General features: G+C 46.2%; 2 protein-coding genes across 3 annotated transcripts; one reads left to right on the top strand and one right to left on the bottom strand.

The window, feature by feature from the left end:
• Positions 1 to 2,838: 2,838 nt before the first annotated feature.
• LOC119295357 (serine carboxypeptidase-like 42) lies at positions 2,839 to 6,530 on the top strand. Its single transcript, XM_037573767.1, has 10 exons — positions 2,839 to 3,173; positions 4,196 to 4,303; positions 4,403 to 4,495; positions 4,581 to 4,673; positions 4,764 to 4,849; positions 5,024 to 5,302; positions 5,390 to 5,523; positions 5,668 to 5,760; positions 5,865 to 5,982; positions 6,079 to 6,530. Exons 1-10 carry the CDS (start codon positions 2,927 to 2,929, stop codon positions 6,244 to 6,246), a joined length of 1,419 nt encoding a protein of 472 aa, XP_037429664.1. The 5' UTR covers positions 2,839 to 2,926; the 3' UTR covers positions 6,247 to 6,530.
• An 849-nt stretch (positions 6,531 to 7,379) lies between these two features.
• LOC119295356 (pentatricopeptide repeat-containing protein At3g12770-like) lies at positions 7,380 to 9,880 on the bottom strand. Of its 2 annotated transcripts, none has more exons than XM_037573766.1 (2): positions 7,803 to 9,880; positions 7,380 to 7,724 (listed from the first exon to the last, which is right to left on the bottom strand). In XM_037573766.1, exon 1 carries the CDS (start codon positions 9,776 to 9,778, stop codon positions 8,291 to 8,293), a length of 1,488 nt encoding a protein of 495 aa, XP_037429663.1. In that variant the 5' UTR covers positions 9,779 to 9,880; the 3' UTR covers positions 7,380 to 7,724; positions 7,803 to 8,290. The 2 variants fall into 2 exon arrangements, with proteins under 2 accessions (XP_037429663.1, XP_037429662.1); XM_037573765.1 differs by having other exon boundaries at positions 7,380 to 7,703.
• Between the last annotated feature and the right edge of the window lie 797 nt (positions 9,881 to 10,677).

The following is a 10,677-nucleotide window of genomic DNA, read 5'->3' as shown; positions in this document are numbered from 1 at the left end:
ACACATATTGGTTTTAGATGAAGGAGTTCTTTGATGCACACAACAAGAGTGGAATTGAGCGCACCGATAGATCTCTTCGCTCCCTGTGGTCGACGATCAACAAAGATTGTCAAAAGTAGGCGGTGGCAATGAAGTCGGTTGACATGATGAACCCAAGTGGCACTAATAATAGAGATAGGGTAAGTGTCATTTCTTTCTAATCCATGTTCATGCTTCATCTTTTGTGTTTCAAGTAGTAACTTGTTCTTTTGTTTGTAGCTTAATATTGCAAAAAAACTTGTTTTGCGGAGAAGAGAAGAAGACCAAGAAAGGCAAGGTCAAGAAAGGGAGAGCATTTGTGTTACCCCATTGCTATGAAATGTTGAAGGATGAAGAGAAATGGAAGCCCCGCGATGTCCTAGAGGAGAGTAAGAAACACAAGTGAACTATTGATTTGGATGATGATGAGGAGGAGGAGGCATCAAGTCATGGCGGCAAGAGGAGCCCTACACCAAACTCGGTTGCCTACTCTAAGCCTAAAAGGCCAAATGGAGATAAACAAGCAAGAGAGAAGAAGAAGAAGAATAAGAAGAAGAAGAAGAAGAAGAAGCGCCATGGGAGGCTTGGGAGGCATGGGAGCTACGATGGGAGGCTTGGGAACAAGCATGGGAGCCATGGGCGCCATGTGCGGCATGGGAGCACCTACGGGAGACATGGGTGGCTTCGGAGCTACCATGGGAGACATGTGAGGCATGAGTTTTGGGTCTCTCATGGAAGGCATGGAAGAACCTCCGGGTGACATGGGTGGACGCATGGCTTCCGGTGTGTCTCACATGCCTTCGCATGATGCCTTTGAAGATAGTGCCAACACCGTCCGAGTTTTCAATGACGATGAGGCGCTTCAAAATGAAGAAGAGGAGGAATAATCGTCTTCGGAAGAGGAGTCGGAAGATGTGGCATGATTATTGATGTTTCATTCATTTGTGTGAACTTGATTGTGGTTTAGGTGATTTTGAACTATAGCATGCATTTGAACTAAACCCGAGCATGGACAGCCTGGTCCGGGCCGAATCGGCTTGACATTCTAGCCGGGCTCGGGCTTTGTTTTGCAGCCCGAAAGATAGTTCGGGTCGGGCTCATGCTTCCATTTTTCTGTATTTCGGGTCGGGCTTGCACGTGCGCATACTTGAAAACAACATTCGGGTCAGGCTTTCGCGCTTCGGGCTTGATTTCGTGTCAGGCTCGGGCTTGAAAACAGGGAGCATTTCGGGCTTCGGGCCAGGCTCGGCCTTGAGAAATGAAGGTAGGGCTTTTACAAGCCCGACCTGAAACCCGGCCCGGCCCGACGTTTGCCCGGGTTTAATTTGAACTATGCTATGTTGCTCCAACTCATTATTTTGCATATTTGTTTATGTCTGAGATCATCATATTGTCAAAATGGTATGTGTTGTTTGATATTTGCCAAGCACCGGTTGGTCGCGCGCGCTATATTTTGCAGCGCCTGCTGCGCTATAAAGGCGCGCTAAAATTTGCAGCGCCTGGAAAAGCAACCAACCCCCCTCCCGGCGCAAAAATGCTATTTCGGCGCTGTAAAAGTTTTTTAACGCGCGATCGCACGTCTGTTGGAGATGCTCTTAGGGGTCTTCATTTTACATTTGCCTTGAGACGCCCTTATTTAGTCTTGCATGCGAACAAAGGTGCGTGTAGACTATCGAACGCACAATAGTATGTCGAACTCAAATAAAGTATGCGCCCATGCGTTCATGGATCTGAATGTGTTTCACGGGATCCAGGACGATCTGTCGTCGTCATGAATGAGCAGAGCTGTGGGTGCGGCCGTGGTTGCGGCGCCGTGCCACGCCAATGCCATGGGCGGAGCCCGCTGACGCAGGGCGATTGAATGGCGACCAACCCAACTGCATAGGAGTAAATGGCTTCTTATCACCTCCTGGGGCAGGGCCTCCCCCCCAACGGCTACCTAGTACACTATTCATTCCAGGTGATTCGCTATGCTGCTCTTCTTGTGCTGGTGACCCTTTTCCATGTCGACATAGGAAAACGAACAAGATCAACTAGGACGTGTGTAGTGCTATTTGTCAACCGTAATAAGCTAGAACGTGGTCTAGATCAACTTCTAAGTAACCTCGACCGTTTCTGGTCCCATGGCTGGAAGTGGTTTCTCATGCTGGATTGCTGGGTGTTGTCGGCCACAAGACCCCCGTCGGTCCCTCTATGTTTCCGTCGACGGCGAAAGAGATAGCGGCCGGCGACCCGGTTAGGAAAACAGCAACCAGATCGGCTGAAAAACAAGTCACCTATTCTTGACTCGGCCGCAAGGATACTATTGTTTTGACGTGCTAGAAGAATATCCCCCGCTGGATGTTCGAGTGCAAGCTGTAATAGTCTTGATTGCTTTGGGAAAAACGGGGAAAGTGTTGACGCATCCTAAAAGATTTTTTTTTAGTATGGACAAAAACATCACTCCATGCCATAACGAAATGGGATCACTATGCATTGGCATCGCAGACGGCAAAAAATTGGACTGTCCCAACATTTACGATGAGGCTTTTCCACTCAAAAGATAGTCTAGATTCATCACCTTCTCACAGCATGTACCATATACATCCTCCAAATCCAAAATCACAAATAAGGGTTCAATTCAAGAGATAATATTAGTACAGCATTTTCCAGCAACCACCCAATTTATCATCTTCTCTTAACAGAGAATCTTAAACAAAAGGAAACAATGGAAGCCAAACCTAAACCCGCAACAACCTACGAACTAAAAATCCGCGCTGTTTCCACGTCAGGGGCGGAAAAGCTGCGTGCCCCCGGTATATATCCCCAGAACTCTCGACCCAAGAACCCAACCCACCTCTCCGGCTCTCTTTCCCTCCCTCCTCCCTCGCCTCTGCCAATTCCGGTTGCTCTCGAGGCTCTCGCTGCAATGGCGGGCTCCTGGCGAGCCGCAGCGCTGGCGGTGGCGATGATTGCTTGGGTAGCAAGCAGCTGCGTGCTCGGGTTCCCGGAGGAGGATTTGGTGGGGCGGCTGCCCGGGCAGCCCACCGTGGGGTTCAGGCAGTTCGCCGGGTACGTGGACGTCGACGTCAAGGCCGGGAGGAGCCTCTTCTACTACTTCGCCGAGGCGCAGGACCACGCCGCCGGCAGGCCGCTCACGCTCTGGCTCAACGGAGGTCAGTACCTACTGGCTACTGCTGCTGCGGTGCTGCTTCCTCGTCTTCCTATGCCTTCTCTTCTCCGCGGCCCTCTCTGCTCTTGGGCTGTCACTCTCTGATCTCCAGAGCGTTCTGTTGGAGTTTCTTCGGCCAGTTTGCCGAGCAGCGTTGGCCTTTGCGCCGTGGTCCTTGTTTTGTTTTGCTTCAGAATTAGGGAATATGTTCGCATCTGAATTTTCTTGCTGGATTCGAGGAGCAACAGTGGCATGCACTGCCTTAGTTTGGTAGAAAATGTGTTAAAAGTAGTACTTCTATATGCACGGTTGATTAGCTCTCGACTTTAGCGGTTGGGAGTTAGGACGACGCAGGAATTTCTACCTGGTCTGCATTACATCTTACACATACAGCCTTCACAGCGACTTTGTTTTTCTGTCTGGATCTCGAGAGTTTCTGGAAATCATTTTGGTTTCTCAAAACAGTTTTCAATAAACTATATAGTTGTTGTTTTTTAAAGAAAATAAAAATACCATGGTGCTGGAATTGTCATGGCTAATAATAGCACTGTTCCATTAGTGGCCTGATGACTGGAACGGTGAAGTTAATCTAGCATCCTATACTACTCATTTCCTTGGTACCTTTCCTCCTCCACTGTACCTTTCGTGCACGTTCAGTGCTCGTTCACCCATCAGGGGTCATATGATGACAGGTAGTGTTTCCTGAACTGGAAACACAAACAACTTCCTCCCATTCGTTAATCGTCATCTGCTCCGCACCTGCCAAGGAAAAAATTAATCAGTTTTGTGAGTATCTTTGAGGTCACCATGTTCCCTTGGACCCTTGCCTCATTGGGCTTTGTGTGTTGTGGTCCTTGAGGATTTTTAGAAGCGGTGAGGCATCATTTGGTAAAAAAAAAAAGATGCTTCTTTCTTTGATGTAACAGTACCTTGCTACACTATGATGCAGATAAAGATCTCAGTACTACCACATATGGAAATGTGATTGCTAACTGCATGTTGCTGCAAAATTTCACTGGCCTTCAGGTCCTGGCTGTTCTTCGGTTGGAGGCGGCGCGTTTACGGAGCTCGGCCCATTTTATCCCAGAGGTGATGGCAGAGGCCTTCGTTTAAACAAGAAGTCGTGGAATAAAGGTTGGATTTTGGGAACCATCTCTCTGATCACATGTTTCAGTGAAAGAAAGTGTACATCTTACTAACTCTTTAGTTGTTTTACCTTTGTTATTTTTGCAGTGTCCAATCTTCTATTTGTTGAATCGCCCGCTGGAGTTGGATGGTCCTACTCCAACACTTCATCAGACTACAATACAGGAGATGCGCGGACCGGTAAACCGATGCGATCTTGTGACATCACAGAATACCGGTTAGCCTGAACACATCAATCTAACCGTATGTTTCTTCAATTATGCAGCAAATGATATGTACAAATTTCTGTTGGGATGGTATAAGAAGTTCCCGGAGTACAGATCAAGCAGCTTACTTCTTTCGGGAGAGAGCTATGCAGGTTAGAAAGCATTTCAAGTTCTACTTCAGGAATATGCGTTTTGATTGCCTCTCTTCTACGGCGAGTGATTCTGCGCTGACGATAATGCAGGGCACTATATACCGCAACTCACCGATGTCCTTCTCACACACAATGAGAAATCTAAGGGTTTTAAGTTCAATATCAAGGGGGTAGCTGTAAGTAGTCAAGCATAGCCTGGTCATCTCTTGAATCAACTATGTTCTACTCCATCCGTCCCATAATATAAGAGCACTTTTGACACTAGTGTAGTGTAAAAATGCTCTTAGATTATGGGACGGAGGGGGTACTTACTACTACTATTTTGTTGACTCTGAGATTACCTTGAGTAGATCGGGAATCCGTTACTCAAGCTTGACAGGGATGTCCCCGCGACATATGAGTACTTCTGGTCCCATGGTATGATATCCGATGAGATATTTCTGGCCATAAACAAGGGTTGTGATTTTGAGGATTACACATTCGGTAGCCCCCACAATGAGAGCAAGTCATGCAATGATGCCATTGCGGAGGCAAATGCTATAGTTGGACAATACGTCAACAATTATGATGTCATTCTTGACGTATGTTACCCATCGATTGTGATGCAGGAGCTACGACTGCGCAAATATGTATGCTCACTGCCTCATGGATGGTACATGATATTTCCGTCAGAACCTTTGATTGCTGTTGTGTGACTAGTTTTTTGTGCAACTTAGGTGACCAAGATCAGTTTAGGAGTGGATGTTTGCATGTCATATGAAAGGTACTTCTACTTCAATCTTCCAGAAGTGCAGCATGCTCTTCATGCTAATAGAACACATCTACCTTATGGCTGGGGCATGTGCAGTGAGTAAGTGCTTCTATTGCTACGTCTGCCAAATACATATGTTGGTCCTTTCAGTAAATATGTAAAGAGAGAAGAGAGTGTCAGAGTAAATGAACTGCTCATCTTTGCAACTCAAACTCACATGGATCATCTAAAATCATGTCCCAGTGTGCTGAATTACACCGATAAGGATGGTAACATCAACATCTTGCCTTTACTTCAGAGAATAGTGGAACATAAGATACCAGTTTGGATATTCAGGTAAATAACTTACCTTTTCATACTCCCATATACGAGTATATCTATTCAGATAATTTGTTTCATTCCGTGTGCAATTTGTTATGACAATGTGAATTACGTTACAGCGGCGATCAAGACTCTGTGGTGCCCCTCTTGGGCTCCCGAACCCTTGTGCGAGAGCTAGCTCATGACATGGGGTTGCCTGTCACAGTTCCGTACAGTACTTGGTTCCGCAAAGGCCAGGTATACTTCTATGCTATGAATACAAGTTGAATTACAGATGCCAAATTTGATGATATAAAACATGAATGTAACATCTGTTGCTATTTGATTTTCAAGGTTGGAGGCTGGACAACAGAGTATGGTAATCTTCTGACCTTTGCAACAGTGCGGGGCGCATCTCACATGGTGCCATTTGCACAACCAGACCGAGCTCTCGGCCTATTTCGCTCATTTGTGCTTGGACAGAGGCTCCCAAACACAACCTATCCACCCATTGGCGACTAAGTATACCTACAAAAGCAGCTGGATATAGAAAAAAAATAGCTTAGGATTTTTCAGTCTTGCTACAAGAGTTCAGTTCTCAAGGATGTATAAGTTGATCAATAAGTTCTTGATTCTTCAGAAAGAATGGAAAAGTAATGCATGTTAGCAAGTATGATCTTTACCACGATTATTAGATTGCATCCCTTAAAACCTGGAACGCAGATTCCAGAGTAATTTGTACAAGCAATTATGTCGATGTAGTTAATTTGGTGGGCACTTGCAAATGTAACTCTGCCTACATCATCTCATCGTCCACACCTTATCCATGATTTTTTTTTACTCAAGACAATGTAACAAACTTCTACTAAAGTTACCTGCTACCATGCTGTGGTGAGCTCAACTACCGGCTGTGCCAGTCGGCAGGGCAGTTCCTTGCCTTAATCAGGGTTATTCCTGAACAAATTCTGCTTGACCAGTGTGCAAGGACACAAAGGTCCAGAAAGTAGAACTGCATCATCAAGAGTAAAATATTCAAGCTAATCTGCATCGAAGGACACAAAGAATACATTGCAATGGTAGTTTAAGACCTGGAACACACAGAAGCTGCCCCAGTTGGAGACTGGATGTCTCTTTGCTCCCCAAAGGCCAAAAGCCGACAGTAACAATATTTTTCTTATACATATAAAATACTATATTTGTTGTTCTTGGGCAGTCCCAAATTGCTGTCATGAAGTGAATCTGGACGGTATAAACGAGGTGACAAGTGATCACCTTGGCACCATTTACATTAACAACTCTATAGTAGGGTGACAAAGTATTACCATTCGAGAACAATGTTAACTTGGATGGAAACAATAAGAGTTGTATCTTCCTTTGGACCACTGTACAGAGTATAAACATAGAAAGAGTAGTATTTATAGCATACATATCAGTGTGTAGCCAAACTGGATTTCTCTTTTGTCTTTATTAATACTCTGATCTTGACTGAAAATATTAACCATGAATCCCTACCCTGCTAGCAAATAAGATTCCAGTGCTATACTATATATTCCTATGTAATACTAAGAAGAAAGCCACCCCAAATGGTACACAACTTTACAAAGTATACAGCAGTACCTTAATACTCATACTGACAGAAATCTGGCCAGCCAACATAGTGACTACAACCATAGTCAAAGCAATAAGTGGATAGTTCATTTATTTGCCCATCATCAGAGAGAAAAGAAATTGTCCAGAAGACTGAACTTAATTACAGATAAAGGGTCTAAGCAAAAGAACCACTGATTAGCTTACAAATCTGATTATAATCATGCAACCAGGCACAAAAACTCATGATGACTGTACCAATCTCTTTCTGGAGGTTACAGGCTTGATTAAAATGGCCAGTTGGTCACTGCCTTCATCGCTTTGCCCCCAAGCAAATTCTTTCTTGCTACTGTCTATGGGCCTAATGATTCTCTTTGTGATGTCCACATATTCTGCCATGAAATTTTGTATCACTGGTGGCAGTAGATTCAGTGCAGACTATAGAATTCCAACAAGAATTGAAACTTAATAAAAATATAACATAATTTTACCTTCAGTTTGGACGTGCTTTGTCAGCTTCAAAGCAGATGACTGAAGAACATAATGCTCACTCTTTCCAGTTGCAATTTTTCTTGTATCCCAGCTTTCCGCCATTAACAAATTTTGCATGCAACTGCGTTTTCCGCACTTCAGAACATGTGATTCATGTGTTATACAATCAGATCAGATATGTGGTACACTAGTACAACTGTGGAAGTCACTTCAGAGCAGACAGTCGTAGCCTCAAACTGAAGAACCAGCATCATTCTCACCCAATCACCGCTTCATCTTCACAGCATCTTGGTTCAGATATTGGCCACAAAAATATTCAAGGCCACGAGCGTCCACATTTACCAGAACTCCTTCATTGAATAAAAGAATTGCTCATGTGAACTCATGGTAGCAATTAAGGCTGGTTACTACTTTATCCTCAAACCAATATCTGACTGCCGTAGTACATGACTTAACCATACCAACTTCAGTGCTAAGTCGGCTTGTACTACTGGTCAGCATGCTCATATTCAGATTCTGAATTGCCCATATCCTTACGTAACCGATCTAAAATCCAAAACATTTTTCTCCTCAAATAACTCGGGACACTCCCTTGGTAAAAGGCATGAGCTCTTCCCTTCACATCAACCCAGCTGCAACCAGGCGTCTTCACCATGCCAAGTTCCCTCATCCTTAATCTTAATCCTGCAACACCATCAGACTGACCAACTGCACCATAAATTCCACAGAGAGTGATATAGTTACTGACATTGCCTTTTTCTAACTCAAACAGCCTATATGCTGCAATCTCTCCAACATCGACATTATTATGCGTGGCGCAAGCAGAGAGTAGAGCTCCCCATGCAGTAGCACAAGGTTCCATAGGCATCTTCTTTATAAGCCCGATAGCTTCTTCAATGGCTCCAGCACGCCCCAAGAGGTCCACCATACATGCATAGTGCTCAGAAGTGGGCTCTACACCATGAACCTTCCTCATTGACTCGAAGATCATCCGGCCATCAGTCACGAGCCCTGAGTGGCTGCAACTTGAAAGGACAGATGTGAAGGTGATACAGTTCGGTTTCACTCTCTGAGATAACATCTCCTCGTACACATGCAATGCCTCTTTTCCCTTTCCATGGACACCATAGCAAGATATCAGTGTCGACCAGCTCACCACATTCCTCTCCTGCATGCCTGCAAACACTGCTTGTGACGCGTCCACGCGCCCGCACTTTGCATACATGTCGATCAACGCGTTCCCAATTGGGATATCCAAATCGAATACAAGGCTTCGCACCATCCTACCATGTATTTCTCTCCCCTTCATCATCTCCCCTTCCTTTCCACAGACATTTAGCACGCTCGGCACAGCCCGCAGATCCCTTGCCATGTTCACCGCCTCCACCTGAGCCCTTCTGAAGAGCTCAAGGGTTTCAGCTGTCATCCCGGCCCTTGCATAAGCGGTAACCATGCAATTCCACACAACAGGGTCTCTTTCAGGCATCTCGTCGAACACCCTAACCGCATTGACCAGGAGACCAGCCTTGGCGTACATGTCAAGAAGTGCGCTGGAGACAACAACATTGGAGAGAAATCCTAACTGGACGGTAAATCCATGGAGTGCGGCGCCAAGAAGCGGGTCCTGGAGCTCAGCGCACGCCCGGAGCGCCGCTGGGACAGCATAGCAGTCAGGGCGGAAACCGGCGTCGAGGAGGCCAGAGAGTAGTTCGAGAGCTAAGAGGGGTGGGGAGGCGGCAAGGAGGATGTTGTACGCGTGCATGGACGGAGAAGGCATCGCGTCGAACACCTTGCGGGCGCTAGGGAGCGCAGCGCAGCGACAATAGAGCAGGACCAGGTCAGTCTCGAGGGTGGCCTGGGGTAGGTGGCCACCAACGAGAGCCTGTGCGTGGAGCTTCGCGCCGGCGATTAGAGCCTTAGCGGCGGCGCAGCGCCGAACGAGGTTGGAGAGACGGCCGGCGTTAGGCGGCGGCATCTTGAAGGCCGCCCGCTTTGAGGTGTACAGTGCTTCTTCGGTTTTTTTGGGGGAGTGGGGCAACTCCAGCGCCTCACTCACGACTCACGAGCAGGCGGTCGGGCAAGGCTTCTATGCGTCCGGCTCCGTTGTTTTTTGTTCTGTTTTTCGGTTTTCACCGATTTATATGCAATTTCAGGCGTTTTTATTAACTAAAGTCCAATAAAAATTGTCACAAATTGGCCATTACCGACTGCGTCAGCACATAATGCCTCCAGGGTACATCCCAGTTCTAGGAGGGTAACTTCTTTTTTTTACTTCTACGGGTGTTTAAAAATATGTAGAAAAAGAACAAGCCTTGAAATAACCAAATGGCTAATAGCAGACATGGCTCTCATTTCAGTCCCCGGCTCCTCTCCTTTTCTCCTCGGACAACACCGTCGGTCAGGGTGAAAATGGGAGGGGAGCCTGGGTCGTCCCTATACATAGTATCTTCATGCTACTAGTTATCTTACGAGTGTTTTCCTTAGTGCCATTGTAAAGTTTCTCATGGGCGCATGCAGGTTGCGTCCAATGGCCTCCCATCTCTTCTATCGGTCGTATTCATCGGTGGAAGCCAACTGCTGGAGGTGGATTTGGCGGGAGGTGCTTCAATAAACTCGACGGTGGGCTACAACTGGTTGATACGGAGGCCTTCTCTTTCCGTCCTTGTGGAGGTGGAAGGAGAGACAGGGCGGATTCAGCTTTGGTTCCTTTATATCTATAGATATCTAGTGCACCTAAGGGTAAAAAAGAGTTGGCTTCGATGATTTTTGTTCTATCATGTGCATGACGGCGACCAATGGCAGCTAAAGTTGTGGATCCACAGACAAGAAGTTTTCAGTGTGGGGCTTTGGATGGCAAGAGTAGATCACTGGGTT

The sequence above is a fragment of the Triticum dicoccoides genome, chromosome 4B (genome assembly GCF_002162155.2).
Source record: "Triticum dicoccoides isolate Atlit2015 ecotype Zavitan chromosome 4B, WEW_v2.0, whole genome shotgun sequence".
In the NCBI taxonomy this organism is placed as follows: domain Eukaryota; kingdom Viridiplantae; phylum Streptophyta; class Magnoliopsida; order Poales; family Poaceae; genus Triticum; species Triticum dicoccoides.
Note: the sequence above shows the minus strand (reverse complement) of the source record. Positions and strands in the feature narration are given on the sequence as shown.